The 17,695-nt window shown below is 50.0% G+C and overlaps 1 protein-coding gene across 1 annotated transcript in view; it reads right to left on the minus strand.

The window, feature by feature from the left end:
• Positions 1-17,695, minus strand: part of GRIK3 (glutamate ionotropic receptor kainate type subunit 3) — a 238,670-nt gene that overhangs the window by 7,038 nt on the left and 213,937 nt on the right. The window contains exons 12-15 of the mRNA XM_025392326.1: positions 16,768-16,886; positions 14,055-14,272; positions 3,498-3,720; positions 2,388-2,638 (exon numbers count right to left, since the gene is read on the minus strand). Of these exons, the coding sequence (XP_025248111.1) occupies positions 2,388-2,638; positions 3,498-3,720; positions 14,055-14,272; positions 16,768-16,886 (811 nt within the window). The remainder of the gene's footprint in view (positions 1-2,387; positions 2,639-3,497; positions 3,721-14,054; positions 14,273-16,767; positions 16,887-17,695) is intronic.

The raw sequence follows: 17,695 nt of genomic DNA on the forward strand, positions 1-17,695 counted from the left end.
GTGGGAAACTGGGAGGCAGGTCCCTGTAGGGCTGTTGGGTGTCAGGGACCTCCTTCTGGCCTGGGTCCCTGCACAGAGCCAAGAGGGACAGCAGGAGCGCAGCATTTCCCACAGGTATCTGATGATGGTGGCTTCCAGAGGTTGTCCTGCAGCTTGCATGGAAGGCAGTGGGGGCTGTTGATAGCTCAACTTACCCAGTGAGGCCAGGGCACTAGCACCAGGTCACTTGTGTGCAGGGGACTAGGCTTTGAATTCTTGCTCTGCCTCCTACCAGCTGTGACCCCTTCAGGCTTCCCTTTCCTCACCTACTACATGCAGAACGTCATCCCTCCTTGCCTCCTTTTCTTCATTCCACAAATATTTAATGCGACCCTACTATGTGCCAGGCACTGCTCCAGGCGTTAGGCATGCAGCAGTGAAGAAGATGGATGAGGTCGCAGCCCACTCAGGGAGCTTGCAGTCTAACGATGGGAGGGAACAGATAATGAACACGTGAACAAATAAATACTTTCAGACAGTGATAGCTATTAGGAAGAGAATCAAGCAGTGAAATGGGATAGAGAGGGACTGGGAATGGGGGCAGGTAATGAAGGCTACTTGAGGAGGTAACATTGGAACTGAAACAAGAATGGCCAGAAGATGTCAAGAACATACCCTGTGAGGGAGGAGCATTCCAGGAGCAGCATGTGCAAAGGGCCTAAGGCAGAAATGTGCTTGGTGTGTTCAGGACTGAACAAGAGGCCAGTGTGCGTGGAGCAGAGTAGGGGAAGAGAGTGAGGGAAGGAGGTGGTCAGAGAAGTGGAGTAGATAGATCCTTTAGGCTTTTTGGTGGAATGAGTAGCTCCTGTTTTTTTGAGATGAAATCTCTGTCTCCAGGTTGGAGTGCAGTGGCCCGATCTCGGCTCACTGCAACCTCCGCCTCCTGGGTTCAAGCGATTCTCCTGCCTCAGCCTCCTGAGTAGCTGGGATTACAGGTGCAAGCCACCATGCCCAGCTAATTTTTGTGCTTTTAGTAGTGACGGGGTTTCACAGTGTTGGCCAGGATGGTCTTGATCTCTTGACTTTGTGATCCGCCCGGCTCGGCCTCCCAAAGTGTTGGGATTACAAGCGTGAGCCACCGCGCCCAGCCGGGAGCTCCTTTTAACTGTAATGGGAATTCTCAGAGAATTCGGTTGTTGTTCTTTTTTGATGTATCATAATTTTGTATCAACAGAGAACCATTCTCTGTTGTTAGACATTTAGGTGTTTACCCCTCCCTGCCATCTTTTCGTGTTATAATTTACACTTCAGCAAATTTCCTTGTAAATAAAACCGTGTCTATCTTTGACCACTTACACATGGTACATTTCTAAAAGTGGAAATTGATAGGCCAAAATGTATGGATACTGTGGAAGATTCTGAACATACCATGAAGTTGCCTTCCAGAAAAGTACCTGCATAGACTTCCCTCAGCAATGCTGGACAGTGTCCCTTCCCTTACACCCTTGCAAATTCCAACATCGAGTATTATCTTTTCCCCTCCTCTTTGTTGACTGAGGCTTGCTGGTTATAGAGGATTCCATTTCGTTTTTTACGGATATGTAAGTTGCTTGTTTATAATGGGCCCCTCTATATATAATTTAACTGCAATCTCCTTGAACTTCTCTGTGAGTTGTGCTTCCCCCCTGCCCAGCGGCCCTTAACTCAGGCACACATTTAAATCACCCTGCAGGCTTTTGTAAAAGCACAATGCTGGCTCCACCACAGACCAATTAAAACAGAGAGTCTCTGGGAGTGAGTCCAGAGCATTAGCACTTGAAAACTTTCTCCCTGTGATTCTAATTTGCTGCTGGGACCCAGAACTACTGCCCGACCATGCTTGAATTAATCAGAAGGCTTGAGCCTAGTTCTACTGTCTATATGCTTGGGCCAACCCTGTTAACTTTTCCTTTTTAAACTTTTGATTATGGAAATTTCCAAATATATGCAAAGGTAGAGAGAATGGTATAATGAACCACTATGCAACCATCACCCACCTTCAACAATTACCCTGGAGGGTTTTATGCAGGAAAATGATATGGTTTGAGTTAAGTTTTAAACAAGGCACCGGTTGCTGTGTGAATTGTGGATGGTGCTGGGGAACCGTGGAGGCTGGAAGGCCAGTTTGAAGGCTGCGGCATAATCCAGGCAGGAGGTGATGAGGCTTGGCCTAGGGTGGGGCAACAGCGATGGAAAAAAGTGCTAGGTCAGGACAGAGGTAGAGTGGCAGGGCTTGCTGGCCCACTGGATACAGGGTGAGCTGTTGTGAGGCTGCGATGAGACACTATTGTGTGCCTGGCACATAGAGGGGTGAAGTCAGCGTGGATCTCCTTCCACGTCCTGTGCAGGCTCCAAGCTCTAAGGCTTACCTGCTCTCTCTCTGCTGTTTTGCGGAGCTTGTACACAAACTCGCCCACGGCCACCAGCACAGACAGGACCAGCCCGGCGGCCAGGACAATGAAGATGCCCCCGATCTTCTGGATCCCCAGGGCGCTGGCCTCTTTGTTTTCCTCCTCAGGGCACCCGCTGCCCCGCCACCATTTCTCCTTCATGATGTGCAGCTTGTCCTCCTCCTGAAGCTGCAGGATGGCGATGGTGATCTTGTCCCGGTATGGGGAGCCTGAGCAGGGAGAAGGGACCCCTAGCCATCAGTGGCGTATGGCCCATGCTGTGTTTGGCCCTGCCAACACCCTGGTCAGGCCACCACCACTAGCCCTCTGGATCAGCTCATAAAAGGGGGGCCCTATCCCTGTGAGTCCTCTTTAAATCAACACATGGTATCTGGGTGGGTGGAAATGTCCTGTTTGAGCAGGGAGGTCGTACCCATTGTGTATCAGTCCCTGTGGGCTCCCTGAAGGCCCAGTGCCCCTGAGCTGCATCAGCAGGGGCAGGAGAGGGAAGGCAGGAACGGCCTCTGGGAACTGTCCCTGAACCTTGTGTCTGTCCCAGCTCTCATTGCTTAGGTCAGGGCCACCCTCAAAAGGCATGCAGCTCCATCCCTCTGCTTCTGGGCTGAGAAAATGTCACCTATGTCCGGGCGCGGTGGCTCACACTTGTAATTCCAGCACTTCAGAAGGCCAAGGCGGGCAGATCCCCTGAGGTCGGGAGTTCAAGACCAGCCCGACCAACATGGAGAAACCCCATCTCTACTAAAAATACAAAATTAGCCAGGCATGGTGGCGCATGCCTGTAATCCCAGATACTCGGGAGGTTGAGGCAGGAGAATCACTTGAACCCAGGAGGCGGAGGTTGCGGTGAACCAAGGTCATGCCACTGCACTCCAGCCTGGGCAACAAGAGTGAAACTCCACCTTAAAAAAAAAAAAAAAAAAAAAGAAAGAAAAGAAAAGGGAGAAAAAGAAAATGTCACCTTTATCAGCCCCATGGAATGAGCTGCGAGAGGGAGCGTGAGTGGACACGGGGGTGGAGCTCCCCCTCTGCCCACACCCCTGCCCCTCCCACACGTAGCCCCTTGCTCACCCATGGGCGTGCCGATGCCGTAGCCCTTGGAGTCAATGAGTCCCCCAATCTGGGTGAGGTTGCAGTTCCTCTGCGTGACGTACTCGATGGTGGTGGACTCCATGAGCAGTGCGTAGTCGGCCGTCAGGGCCCTCTGGATGCCCTCCTCGTTGTTCTTCACCAGCGCCGAGGGCTTGCTGCTCATGAAGGCCCACATCTTCTCGAAGGTGGAGATCTTGGATTTCTGGGCCGCGAGGGAAGGGGTGATGCACACACTGTTACTAGCCACACCAGGGACCAAGCACTGCATATCCTGCTCAGCGGGGGTTGGGGCCTTGAACTCGGTCTACAGTCTTCAGAGAAAGGGAGTGCTACATGGTGCTCCGATATAGAAATTGAGGCCCTGGGAGCAAAGGTCCCCAAACACACTGCTGGCGAGGGATAAAGCAGAACTGCAGACTCAGGCCTGCTTCCTGGAAACCCTGACCATGGCACGAGTGGTCTTCAAACTGACTTTAAACATGGATTTTCTTTCTCTAAAATTTATTAAAAGTTAGCATGTTCAGGCTTTGTTCTAAGTGCTCTACCTGCATTAACTCGTTGATTCTTCACAGCGATCACAGAAGACAGGTACCATCATGAGCCCCATTTTACAGATAAAAAGATTGAGGCACAGCTAAGTCACTTGCCTAAGTTTATCCAGGCACTAAGTAGCAAAGTCAGGCTTCAAACTCAGGCCATCTGGCTCCGGAGTCCATACCCCTAACCCCTCAGCTGCCCTGCCTCACAGAAACCACTGTGAGGGTGGAGGGAGAGAGACGGCTGCTCCTCGGGGCAAAGCTGAGTGGGTTCTGGGCCTCCCCTTTCGCTTCAACCAATGGAAGCCTCTTTTATGTCCTGTTTCAGAGGAAGATTTTGCCTCAAACATGTTCTACTTCATTACTGTGAGGAAGGAACAGGGTGCAAATTGCAGAGGGGGAAAAAAGTAAGGGCAGTCAGAGGAGGTGGTCTGCAAGCCCCCTTTAGCTGCACCAGCGCTCAGGGCTGTAGGGTCCTGGGCTGGACACTGTTGCATGAGCAAACCAGAATCCCTAAGACCAGGTCCAAGGGGTAGGATGCTATGCCTGCCCTGGGGAGACACAGAGAGGTTACTGGGGCCAGGAGAGAGGAGGGCAAGGGCTGAGGGTCCCTTGCTACCTGGGGAGACTGCAGACCAGGGTGCATGGCATTCATGAGATTTCTTGGGAATTTAGTGCTTTGCCAACTGCCTGCTCCCAGCAGGGATCAGCCCTGCCCTGGCTGATCTCAGGGGAACAGGTGGCTCTGCAGGCCCCACTGAGCCCGGCTGGTTCCAAGTCTAGCTGTGCCTGTCTGTGATGTCAGCCTGTCTGACTGGCACCCAGCCCAGCTCCAGTGTGCCTGATGGCATGGGTGCACTTGAAAAGGCTGGCGCAGGACTAGGGCATGGGCAGGGGGATGGGGAAGAAGTCGTGCCTGCTGGGAGGGGGCTGTGGAGCCTGGGAGGAAAGTGTACTTTCTATTCTCCGGGTGCTTCCTAGCTCTGGCAAGAGCTGTGCCCTCCTAAACTGGCTTCTAGAGACCCAAACATGCCCTGAGGAAGAGCAGTGGGAACAGGAAGGGGCATCAAAGCCACAGGCAGGACCCCTTGGAATTACATCTGAGCACCGTTGTCAGCTGAGTGCCAGTGATGCCTCCTTTGGGCACAGGGCTGGGGGCACCTTCACAGATAAGCAGTCACTCCCCAACCTACAAATTTACCTGCCCCAAAGCCAAAGGCATGAAAGGGCCCAGATGCCTGCAGCTCTCACTGGCCTCTCCCAGCCCCTCCTGATCCTCAGCCTGCCCTTCTTTCAGCCATTGCTGCTCCCCAGCTACTCCAGCTCCGCAGGACTCTCTTACCTCTGCCTCCAAGCCTTTTGTGCTCTCTGCTCTCCCACCTCCCCAGCTATTCTTCCACCTCAGCGCTTCCTGTGGCCCAGGTTGTGCCCCACTCAATATTCTTGCCCTTAAAAATCTTCCTGATGTTCAGCTCTTTCACCTCCCCAGTTGTTTCTTATTTTCTGGAAAGTTTCCGATAAGCAGATTCTTCCACCTCCAATTTCTTTTACTCCCTCTGTTCCTTTCTCACTCCGCTACACCTTCTCCCCAGATTTTCCTGTTGTAGAAAGCTCCTAGTGATCCCCATCTCTGGTATTCATACCTTTGTGTAATCCCCTCTTCTTGAATGTGGGCTGAAACTAGTGGCTTGCTTTTAACTCCCCACAAAAGTGATGGGATGTCATGTCCAAAATTAGGTTACAAGAGACTGTGACTGGTACTCTCTCTGGCTCGTCTCACTCTGACGGAAGCTGGCTGCCATGTTGTGAGTTGCCCTATGGAGAGGTTCCCAGGGCAAGAAACAGAGGGCAGCCTCTGGCCAGCTATCAGTGAAAAACTGAAGCCTTTAGTTCAATCACCTGGGAGGAGCTGAGTCCTGCCAACAAGCATGCAGTGAGCTTGGAAAACATGCCTTAAAATAACTGTAGCATTAGCCAACACCTTGACTACAGCCCCATGAGGGACCCTGAGCCAGAGGACTCAGCGAAACTGCCTGGATTCCTGACCCACTAGCTGTGAGACGGCAAATGTTCTTTTAAAACATGAAGTTTCAGGTAATTTGGTATGCAGCAATAGATAACTTATGCACCCTCTCAACCACATACTCACATAAGCAACTTCTGCTCCCAATATAGTTGCTTAGTCAAATAATCATCAATTCGAACTATTCCTGTAATCAAAGTATCCTAGCCCACTCATCCCTGCTTTGCCAGATACACATGTTCCTGATACTCTACCATCCTGGTTATTGGAACCTAAATACTTTTCTCCCTCCAGTGACTGCAGTTCTACAGCTCCTTTCCATCCTTGTCTCTTCTGCTTTCCCAATTCTCCCTCTTCTACTAGAGGTGAGAACCAAAGGTAGATGAAGCAATCAGACCTCCTAATGTATCTGCCCATCTAATCTATCCTTCCATCCACCTGTTAACCCATCCATTCACCCATCGATCCATCCATCGATCCATCCATCCATCCATCCATCCATCCACCCACCTACCCATCCACGCACCCATCATCCATCCATCCAACCACTCACCCATCCATCCACTAACATATCTGATCATGCTACCATCCACACACCATCTACACACTAGTTAATTCAACTACTCTGACTATCCACCTATTACTTATCTATCCATCCATTTAACCATCTATCCAACCATCTATCTATCCATCCATCCATCTGTTCTCTTACCTACCTATCCATCCCCCAATCATCCATCCCTTTCTCCTCCTCACCCATCTTACCCACCCACTCTCCCATGTCACCCACCCTCTCAGTCATCCATCCAATAAATCTCAAGTCTTTAGAAAAGTAACTTGACAATGAATCACTCAGGAAGCCCCACCTACTCCTTCTGTCTCAGAATGGGTTAAGAACTTCTCTTTCTCTAAACTCCTCCTTGTATCCTCCCCATACCCCAACACTTTATTCCTCTTATATACAGGCCTGCCTGACACCAAACCATATGCTCTTTCCAGTAACACAACACCATAGATGGAGACAGAAAATTCGGTTGGGGGCTGAAGGGAGTGTTGAGGCAGATGGGCTCTGAGGAAAGACACAAGAAAGGCACCAGCGGGTAAAGGAACTGAATGAGGAAGACGGGAAAGGACAACAGAGAGCTTGGGCCAGTGGAGATGGAAGGTGAAAACAAGGCATGAAGCTGGCTGTGACGTAAATTTTAAGAGACTCCTGGCTCCAGTACCAACTACATTATTATCTCCATCACCTTCAGGTAGATGTGTCTGAAATCTGCTTTCCTAGAATGGTCCCCACTGCCCTCGTCTTCTACCTTGGGGCCCCCATTCTCAACCTCATCTGCACATGGTCTCTGCTTCCCCTTAAGTGCTGTCCTTCTGTCCTTGAGTAGTTCAGTGATTCTGGGGCACAACCCTGAAAGGGTTCCTTCTGGCATGTCTAAGCAGGGATAGATAAATCCAGGGCCCTTCATGGACCCCCAGGTTCCTCTCTCCCATCTCTGGAAGAGTTGCCATCACAGGCCTGAGTTGCCATCACTGGCCAGAGCTATCATCACCACCCCAGGGAATAAAGTCCCACATACCTATAGCTCCTGTGTCATCCTGCCTGTCCCGGCCCTGGAGAGAACCTTACTAAGGATTGTTTCAGGGCTAGTCACCCAAATCAACTAATGGAATCATCTGGAACAACCAATACACGGCAGTGTGCCAGGACAGAGATGCTTTTTTTATCAGTAAAATTGGCAAGAAAGTAGATTCCAGGCTCACGACTTTCAATTCCAGCCTCCTCAAGGAAGCAAATTGATTTTCCCTGACTGAAGATACTTAATCTTGAGAATTTAACATTTCTGTACAAGAGAATGTATATAAGTCTACATATATATATAGCAATTCAAAAGGGAGCTGAGTTTCAGGGAATGTGTGCAGAGATGCAGTAGCGATGGGATTGCATACAAGACCTTGGGTGTTTTCCATCCTGGAAAGGAGACCTTTTTCCATATTAAACGGCTTTCTTATCTCTGAGTGTGGAATCTTTGGCCTTACTGGATCCATGGACTTGAGCAGTTAATCATTTCTCTTGGGTCATTTCTATGGAGACAGGAGGCCTCTTTAGAGTCCACTGCCTCTGCCCACTGCTACAGGCCCCCTGGTAAGGACAGTCTAGCTCCTTGCTCACCCCCCATCCTGGCAGCGGCCCCTGTTGGCTGCACATGCCTGAGGCTTGCTTGTGGGGGGCTGCAGGCTGGGGGTGGAGGTAGTGAGAGGGGTCAGCTCTACTACACTCTGGGGTCACACCAGCTTGGACTCAAATGCCTGCTCCTTCTGTGACCACAGACAAGCGACGTCACCTCTCTGAGCTTCACTTTCCATATCTGTAAAACGGGTGTTGTAAGAGTACCTGCTACTTAGGGTGATCGTGAACATTGAACAAGACAAAGGGTGTGAAGTGTTGAATACAGAGCCCGCCTCTAAGGCTCCATAGGTGGCCGGAGTCACTCTTTCCCTTTAAGGCTCCTTAATTCTCCTTAAGGCCCAGTTTTCTCATCTAGAAACTGGGGAGAAAATTCTCTATAGCGCTGAGTGGCTACGGCACTTAACGGGGTAAAAACTCAAATGCCGACAGGGGCCAGGCCAGGTATTGAAGTAACTAAAGAAGGCTGGGTGGGAGTCTGTAAACTGGAGATAAACATTGCCTCTCAGCTGCTGAGAACTCCTGCAATTGATGTTTTTAAAAAATGTGCATATATTAATAAGCAATGTGTGCCCTCTCCAAATCATGTCTATGGGCTGCACAGGCCTGTGTATCACCAGTCTGCAACAATAAACAATAAAAAGTTAGCATTCACTGCATGCCTACTTTGTGCCAGGTAATGCTGTGAGGTAAATACACAAATTATCCCATTTAATAATCTCAAGAGCTCCACAAAGTGGGTGCCCATTAGCTGGTCATCTCCAGTGTGCTCCAGTTAAGTAATCTGCCCCAGGAGGGAACTTCGGGGCAAGAGGAAAGTGTCCAGCCTGCTTCTCTGGCTTGTGTTCAGCCAACTGGAGGGCTCTGCAGAAGAGAAAGCCTTTGACCTAAGTCCTCCTGTATGCCTGGCTCTGAGCTAACCACTGTACATATAGGAGCTCACTGAACCCTCTTGCCAATTGCTGCATGGTGAAAATAAGTATCTATGTCATACAGGGGAGCATATGGAAGCCCAGAGAAGTGAAGTGACTTGCCTAAGGTCACCAGCAGAGACATCACCCCAGACTCAAATCCTGGTCTGTCTGACTTTAAAACTGATGTAACTTGATGACGACAGGCGGCACCACACTGAATTTTGCCTGGGCATTATGTTTTGGTCCCCCTACCTGCTTCTGCTTGAAGGCAGGGCTAAGGCTGTATGTGAGAGAGGCCAGCAGATGGGTCAGGAGAAGCTGGAAGCTGAGTTTGGGGAGCATATTCCTAGGCCCTCCAGCTCAGGGAAGGGTCTGTCATGTAGCTGGGAGGCAGGGGGTGGGCCGGGTGACCTCTCTGAGAGCATGCCCAGGTCAGATGCTAGGACTGAAGCTGTGCAAGGAGGGGGGCCTGACAATGGCCACGGGCCCAGGTAACCTGACATTCTTGGGCCCCTAGTTCCCACTCCTTCCCTAAGCCACTATCCCTCTCACCTGTTATGTGCTCCCTCACCCCCAGCACTGAAAAAGTTCTAAGTGGTTGGAGAAGCTGTCTTCCAACTTCCTCTCTCATCAAAGCTGTGTGGCCTTCCCTGCAAAGAACACGCTTTCCCAATGTTCTCCTTTACATTTTGCCTACATATTTTTACAGCCAAACAGTGCTTTCAAAGGCCTCCTTTTTCATCTCCTAATTAATTTTTATCTTCCAAGACGGAGGAAGGACAACACAGGAGATGCTGTTTGTGATGTCTGCTGCTCCCTGACAACTCTTCAAATGAAATTTCCTTTGGAATGATGGGGCTGCAGGGTGGGGGCGAGGGATCGAGAGACCCCTGAGAGCCCAGCGTCCTGCTTCCTGCTGCTGTTGTCTTTGGACAGAAACAGGTTTTCTCTCCCTTGTGAGTTCTACTCTCAGTCAGGGAGTTTTTAAAGGCTGTGTGCTGCTTAACCAGGAACATGCTAACCACAGAAATCAAGTTCATCTGTCCTGCACTTTGGACCTTCAATACAGGCTGCCCACTGGGTTCTTAGTCCTCGATATTGTCTCCTGCATTTGTGCCACTTGGCGACTGCCATCTTTAAATCCCATCCTTTCACTCAACAACAGTATCCACTCAACATGTATTATTAGAGCAACTACGATGTGCCAGGACTGTGCAGGGCTGGGTATGTGGTCAACTGACTGTGGCTTCACTTTTCCCCAACTGCCTCCTGAGGACTGTGGCTGGGTCCTTAGAGAAGCCATATGAACACAGTGACCAAGAGCATAGGTACTAGAGCCAGGCTGCTTGGGTTCAAATTCCAGCCCTGCATTTCACTAGCTGTGGGACTTTAGGCAAGTCAGTTAGCCTCTCTGGGCCTTCCTTTCATCATGTGTCAAATGGAGATGATTATAATAATCTACCTTCCAGGGCTGTTATTGAGGATGTAATAAACAAATACAGGTAAAGTGTTTGGAATGGTGCCTGGCACAAAGTAAGTGTTCATTAAGTGTTACTGTTATTGTTGACTTTGCCAATGTCTCCCAGACATCTGATGGCTCCTCCTGGAGCTGCCTCCTGTTCAACAGTAGTGCAGCCTTGCCATATACTCTCATGGGCAGGGAGGACCACCTCTCAAGGAGAAGACTCTAGAGTGGATGGAGGGGAGGGCACTGTGCGTGAAGACAGAATGTCTGACCTTGTAACCGGCTCCACCACTGATCTGCTGTGTGACAATGGGCTGGGCCTGTTTCACTAGGTTAATCTCAGGTCTCCTTGCAGCTCTAACCTGCAAATATTCTGTGCTAACCAGGAGGCTATCACCTGGTCTGGAGGAAGGTCTAATTAGGAAGTCCAACTACAGAGGGCAGGGGGGTGGCAAGGCAGGGAATTGGTTCATCCAGGGACCTTCAGCGGGGGCAGGGGGTAGTGGTGCTTCTAGCTCGTCATCTGAGGTGGGGGCAAGTTAATGTATCTACATTCAGGCTCTTCTCCCATAAGTAACAGTCCCATTGCTGCTGCCGATGACAGGGAACCTGGGCAAAGAGAACTTCACTTGAATTAGGGCAGGAGACAATGTGGCCAGGCATAAAGAGGAATTAATTGACCATAGGGAGAGCAATAAAGTGGAGTTGGTTATGCAGGGGGTGTGGAGTTGTTGTTTCTGACCCACAGACTCCTGTGAGCATGGGCCCATGAAGCCCCAGCATCCCAGCTAGGTGACAGCATTTGTATCTCTCCTCTGCCCTCCTCACTGTGCCATTCGCAGGGAAGGTGGGTGAGGGCAGAGGAGGCTGTGGGAGGTGCCGCTTGATGCTGAGGGCAGCAGCTCAGTGGGGAGCTGGGACTAGGTTCTGGGAAGCCAATCTGAGCATCTTAGCATGGAGGGAGACAAGGACATCCAATCAGCAGCAATGAGCCTGCACCAGGCTTATTTATGCCATTTCCCTTTGATCGGGAGCCCTGCTTAGAGATGGGCTCATGCGTTATGCATGAGAGATGCTCTGGCACAGTCAAAGGGCTGGGCCACAGCCTGGGGATAGGCATGAGCAGGCAAGAATGTGTGCACACACACACACACACACACACATGCAGACACATATGCATGCACAGTTCATTATGCACACACACACACCCAGAGACACATTTGTACGCATGCATGGACCATTATACACATACGCAGACCCCCCCCACCATACAGAAACACATTTGCATACACGGGCCATTATACACACATACATGCAGACATATATACTTGCATGGATCATTATACATGCACACACAGATACATATGTATGCACAGGCCATTATACACACACACAGAGATTCATGCATGCATAGGCCATTACACAGGCATACACGCACAAAGGCTAGTATACACACACATGTATCATGCATAAGCGGGGCATTACACACACACAGGCCCATCTGCCCTCCACTTATCTAGACATACCCATGAGGATATCCAAGCAGACAGTCACATGTATTTTCTCTGTACACATATACATGTAGACCTTCTGGTACACACTTGTACACATTCACTGGCACGTGTCCACATGCTCAGATCACAGACTTGCATCACCCATATGTTCAAGCACACATACACATAGATGCAGACACATGTCCAAGCACAAATACACACATGTCCCCACACAGGCAGAGTTGTGCACCGGCACATGTGTGCACACACACACATGCACATTCCCACATATTATATACTGCTACATGCCCATGTGAAGCCATGCATGTATATACATCCTCACCTACTCACTCATAGGCAGGAACACATACAGAGTCCCATAGTGCTCCCAACATGCCTTGGATAATGCCGTTGTCTTCCCCTCACTCTAAATACACAGTAGTGACCTCTTAAGCAAGTCAACCAACATCCCTCTTGGCAACATCCAAGAGGGAAGCTCTTTTCCTCCCTCACTGTCTCTTCACTACAAGGCTGTTTCCAACCTCAAAGAGGGACATGGTGGGGGCTGGGCAGTGGGAAGGGGAGAGAGTGCTGGAGGGCTGCAGTGCCCAGGAGGTAGAAGGCTTTCCCACCCAACCTCTCTGTCACTCAGGCTGGAATGCGGTGGCGCGATCTCTGCTCACTGCAACCTCCGCCTCTGGGTTCAAGCGATTCTTCTGCCTCAGCCTCCCCAGTAACTGGGATTACAGGTGTGGCGCCACCTGTAATTTGTATTTTTAGTAGAGATGGGGTGTCACCATATTGACCAGGCTGGTCTCGAACTCCTGACCTCGTGATCTGCTCACCATGGCCTCCCAAAGTGCTGAGATTACAGGCGTGAGCCACTGTGCCTGGCCTGCCTGCAAGCTGTGTTTCAACAAGTCTTCCAGGTGATCTGAATGCACACCCAGGTCTAAGAACCACTGTCGTAAAACAGGGGCTTCGAGGAAGGCAGGCCTGGGTATCACCTGGCTCCTCCAGCTGGGCGTCCTGGACAAGCCACTTAGCTGCTCTGGGACTCAGTTTCCACACATGGAAAGTAGAAATAATTCGAGTATCAGCCTCCCAGGATTTGTCACGAAGATTAAATGAGGCCCAGCATTTACTACAGGCTTGGCCTACTGTGAGATCTCAGTGGCAGTAGCTACTGTTATTACTACTTTAATTTCTGGGAGAACCTTTGCAGCTTCTGGTTCTCGGGGCCAGCCAGAGCCTCCTAAGCCCTCAGCTACTACAGTAGAAAGTGGAAAACATGAGGGCACTGAGCCAACACTTCACAGAGCAGGAGGAGCAATGAAATCATGGCCAGATACCCATTAGAACAGTCACTTGAGCAGGTGACAGGGACTTTATCTGCTGACACCAGCATTCTTAGAGTGTAACATGCTCAGTAATGTCTGTAAACACTTGTTCAAGTTCCAAACCTCCTCCCTTCCTCTCAAGATTTGGCCCTGCTGCTGTCTCCCCGACCTCAGACTAGCTTCCTCGAGATGGATGGCATTGAGATCTGAAGCCAAGGCAGGGAGCCCCCAGGGCCTGTGTGTCTGGGCCGCTCTTCCCCTGCTTCCCCCTTCTCCAGGCCCCTCTCTCCACCCGTCTCCTTCTTATGACTTAAGGAATCGTAACATGTTCACATTGCTCATCTCAGGCACAGAAACTTCTAGGATTTGTGTTGAGGCCAACCCATTTGGCCCACATCACCACAGCTCCCCAAAGTCAACTAGTCCAAACAAGGTGGGGCTGAAGCCTGGGGGATTCTGACCTATTGGCCATGCATGGTTAGGGAAGGTCAGAGATGCCCTTTCCTCTTCTGCTCAGTAAAGGGTCTGGAGAGGATCAGCTCATGGTGCTGCAATAGGAGGGAGAGGGCCTCACCTTGAAGAAGGTCATGGTGGCCCCGTCCTTGACAGCCCCATACTCGATTTTGGTTTGCTTGGCCAGGTCGTCAGCAGAGTCAATGGGTGATTCCATGCGCTCCACGGTCAGAAAGGCAGCCAGGTTGGCCGTGTAGGAAGAGATGATGATGAGCGTGAAGAACCACCAGATGCCACCAATGATGCGTGTGGACAGGGCTTTGGGCATCAGCTCAGACCCTGGGCGAAGAGAGGATATAGGCAGTCCCTTACAACATCCAGACTAGCACTGCTCAAGTCCCCTAGGTCATGGATTCCTCTGATACTCTAATGAAAGCCAAGGCCCTTTCCCAAGACCAGTGGTTCTCAAGAGTGTAGTCTCTGGACCAGCAGCAACATCACCACCTGGAACTTGTTAGAAATGCACATTCTTGGGCCTCTCCCCAGCACGCACTGAATCAGTGATTTCTGAGGGTGGGAACCAGCAATATGTTTTGAGTAAGCTCTCCAGATGATTCTGACGCAGCTGAAATTTAAGAATCGCTCTTCTAGAACAACATACATTCACATTTCACAGGCTCATCAAAACCTCAGATGCCTAACCATAGACCACTTATGTGGTCCCAGCTTAAGAACACCCGGGAGTCAGGACCCCTGGGTTCTTGAGTGAATCCTGCTCCCAACTCTCAGTGTGATCTTATGCCTGATACTTCTCCTCTCCGCAAAATTCTGCAAAACATGAAGAATTGTCCTTCCTCTGTCCCAGCCTCACATAAATACTGTGGTGCTGCAATGATATAATTTGAGAAGAAATTGCATTGGAAATACAAATGGTATACAAATACAAGATTGCTATGCGGTGCTTTGCAGGAGGGGGAAAAAACCCAACACTTTTTGAAGCTCTTTGCCGAAATATATCACTTTTCTTCCCCAATCTTAGGTGTGGAGCACAACAGAGATGACACCTTCTAACTGAAGTAATTAACTAGTTGGCTTTCAAGAGATTTAAATTGCGAGTGACTCCTGAACTTTCCAGAATATTTGGACCTGCAATCTGAAAAGCGTCTGCTTTGATATGGATGATTTTTTTTTTTTCCTCAAAGAAGTCACTCAAGGGAGAGTTTTTCAAATACATAACTATTTTTCTCCCTCCTAATCAAAACCACACGGAGAATACATCAGGGGCCAGTGCTTTGAATAGCAGCAGGAGGTGGAAGAGGAGAAGCTATTACTGCATTGAGGGGCTTCCAGGTCTTTCCCAACTGTCACCGAACAAAGATGATGGACAAAAAAGCAAGGTGAGGCTCCAGGACACGCATTAATAGCAAGGACAGATTGAGGCACTTCCCTTGAAAGTTGCCTGTCACTTCCTAGCTGCTAGAGACCACTGAGGCTCCGTGTCCCCTCCCAAACCGGACACTCTCAGCCTCCCCTGGTTGCTCCAAACCAGGCTTTGGGCTGCTCTCAGAGAGGGAGCAGCTTATTTGAGTCACCTGATTGGTGAGTTCTGCCAGGCTTGCCAGACCTCTGCCCAAGTCCCTGCCCTGGCCTCTGCCATGGCTGAGAGGTTTCTCACATGCGGGACAGATTTACTTTTTTCCTCTCCTCCTTCATTCAAGTACCCAGCACAGAGCCTGGCATGTAATGGGTGCCCAGGACACATTGGGATAATGCCATTCGCTCATTTGTTTGGCATTTGCTGATGGATGTCTACTGAGGACCAGGGTTTGTGAAGGTTATACACAGATGACTGAGGGACAAGGACATTTTCTCTGTCCCTTGAAGCCCCTTCCCTGCCTGCCCCTTAGGTAGGTCGCTCAGTGAAACTCTAATAGGCAGAGACTTGTCTGCACTCCCTAAGATAAGAGACTCTGGACATGGGACTCCACCTGCAGAGGCAGTGAGCACCTGGTTTGTGGCCGGCAGGACCACGGGGTGGTGTCCTTCCTGGGGGTCTTTCCTGGCTGGTGATCCCCTCTCCCTGTGCTTGCCCTCTTGCTCCCTACTGTCTCTGCATCTGACTCCCGGCAGTTAGAGCAGGTGCTCTGCTTTCTGAGATATTTGAGTAGCTGCAGATATTTCCAAAGCACACTGGCCCTCCTTCCAGAGGATGTAAGAGAATTGCATCCTTTTGTGTATCTCATCTTTGAAGCACTTGGGCTGAAGTCCCCAACTCAGCCATGATCCTTCCTACTCTCAGGAGCCTCACAGCCAAGCGGCCACGGAGTTCCATCCACCGTGTATCCTGAAGCTCTCTTAGTGCATTTCTGCCCTCCACTCCCAGGGCCACCACCAGGCTCAGGTCTTATCACCTCATTCTTGCAGTGGCTTCCCACCCAGCCTCCCTGCCTCTGGTCTCCTTCCATCCACAGCTCAACCTGCTCAGCTGGATTGTGTGGTGATGAGGCCATGGGCAGGGTCAGCCGCAGCCAGCAGGGTGCTCTATGTCCATCTCAGCTGGAGCAGGTGGTGAGGGATGCATCCTGCATGCCCTGGGTTGGGTGGTTTTCTTAGCTTCAGACCCTGAGCCAGCTCCAGCCAGAGTGGAGGTGGAAGTTGGGGGTCTGGGGCAAGGGCACACACCTGGATATCTCTGTGTCTCCAACCTTCTGCTGGCTCATCAGGGTCTAAGGCTGCCCCTAGAGGTATGGGCTGGCTCTGCTGATGCCAAAGAGGCTGAAGACCCCTTGGGGAAAGGAGACCCTGGAAAAGGAGGCCGTGGGAGAGGTGCATACCTTGTTGCATCAGGGATCCCATTCCAAACCAGAAGCTGTTAAGCAGAGTGAAGTTATTTTCCACCACCTCAGAGCCAGGGTTGCAGGGGTGAGCATCGTACCACTCATAAGGGCTGAACCTGGCACAGGAGGAGAGGGACAGTCAGCCTGGGAAGCAAGGAGCATCCATGCCCCAGCAGGCAGTGGTTTAGCAAACAGAGCTGTGCCAGCCGCCTCAGTATCAATATCCTCATGGTTCTTCTGGGAGGCAGGGCAGGGGAATTTCTTCTTGTTCTTTATTGTTAGTGCCCTTTTCTGGTTATAAAGGTAATTCACCAGCATCTCGTAAAATTAAAAGTGCACATGCCCTTCAGCCTCCCAATTCTGCAACTCATTATCCATCCCAGAAAAAGCACTCTTACAGGAGCATCAAGAGAAGCACACAAGGGTGTTTATCAAAGCATTGTTTGTCATCGCAAAAACACTGGAAACCACCAAAATGTCCTTCAATAAAGGAATGATTAAATAAACTATGCCACACTGTACTGTGAAATATTATGCGGCTGCTAAAAGAGAATGAGATACTTGAGATGTGCTGGTGGGGAAAGATCTTCAACACATATTGTTGAAGATCTAAGCAATAAAAATATTAAAAGCAATGTATTAAAAGCAATAGAAAATAAGAACAATATGACCACACTTATATAAACAGATTCCTAAAGACATAACTATTCAGTGCTTTATGTATACTCATATGCAAATGTATACTAAAGGGTCTGAAAGGGTCTCTAGATAAAAAAATATCAGTGTTTACCTCTGGGGAGGGGCATCAAAACAGCAGAAGGAATTTCAGGAAGGCCAATTGCTCTATCTGCATTATATAAATTTTTAAAAGTGAGAACATGCTTTTGAGTTTTGGGCATAATAAAAAACCTTAAAACGGGAAAAA

The sequence above is a fragment of the Theropithecus gelada genome, chromosome 1 (assembly GCF_003255815.1).
Source record: "Theropithecus gelada isolate Dixy chromosome 1, Tgel_1.0, whole genome shotgun sequence".
NCBI classification, from domain to species: domain Eukaryota; kingdom Metazoa; phylum Chordata; class Mammalia; order Primates; family Cercopithecidae; genus Theropithecus; species Theropithecus gelada.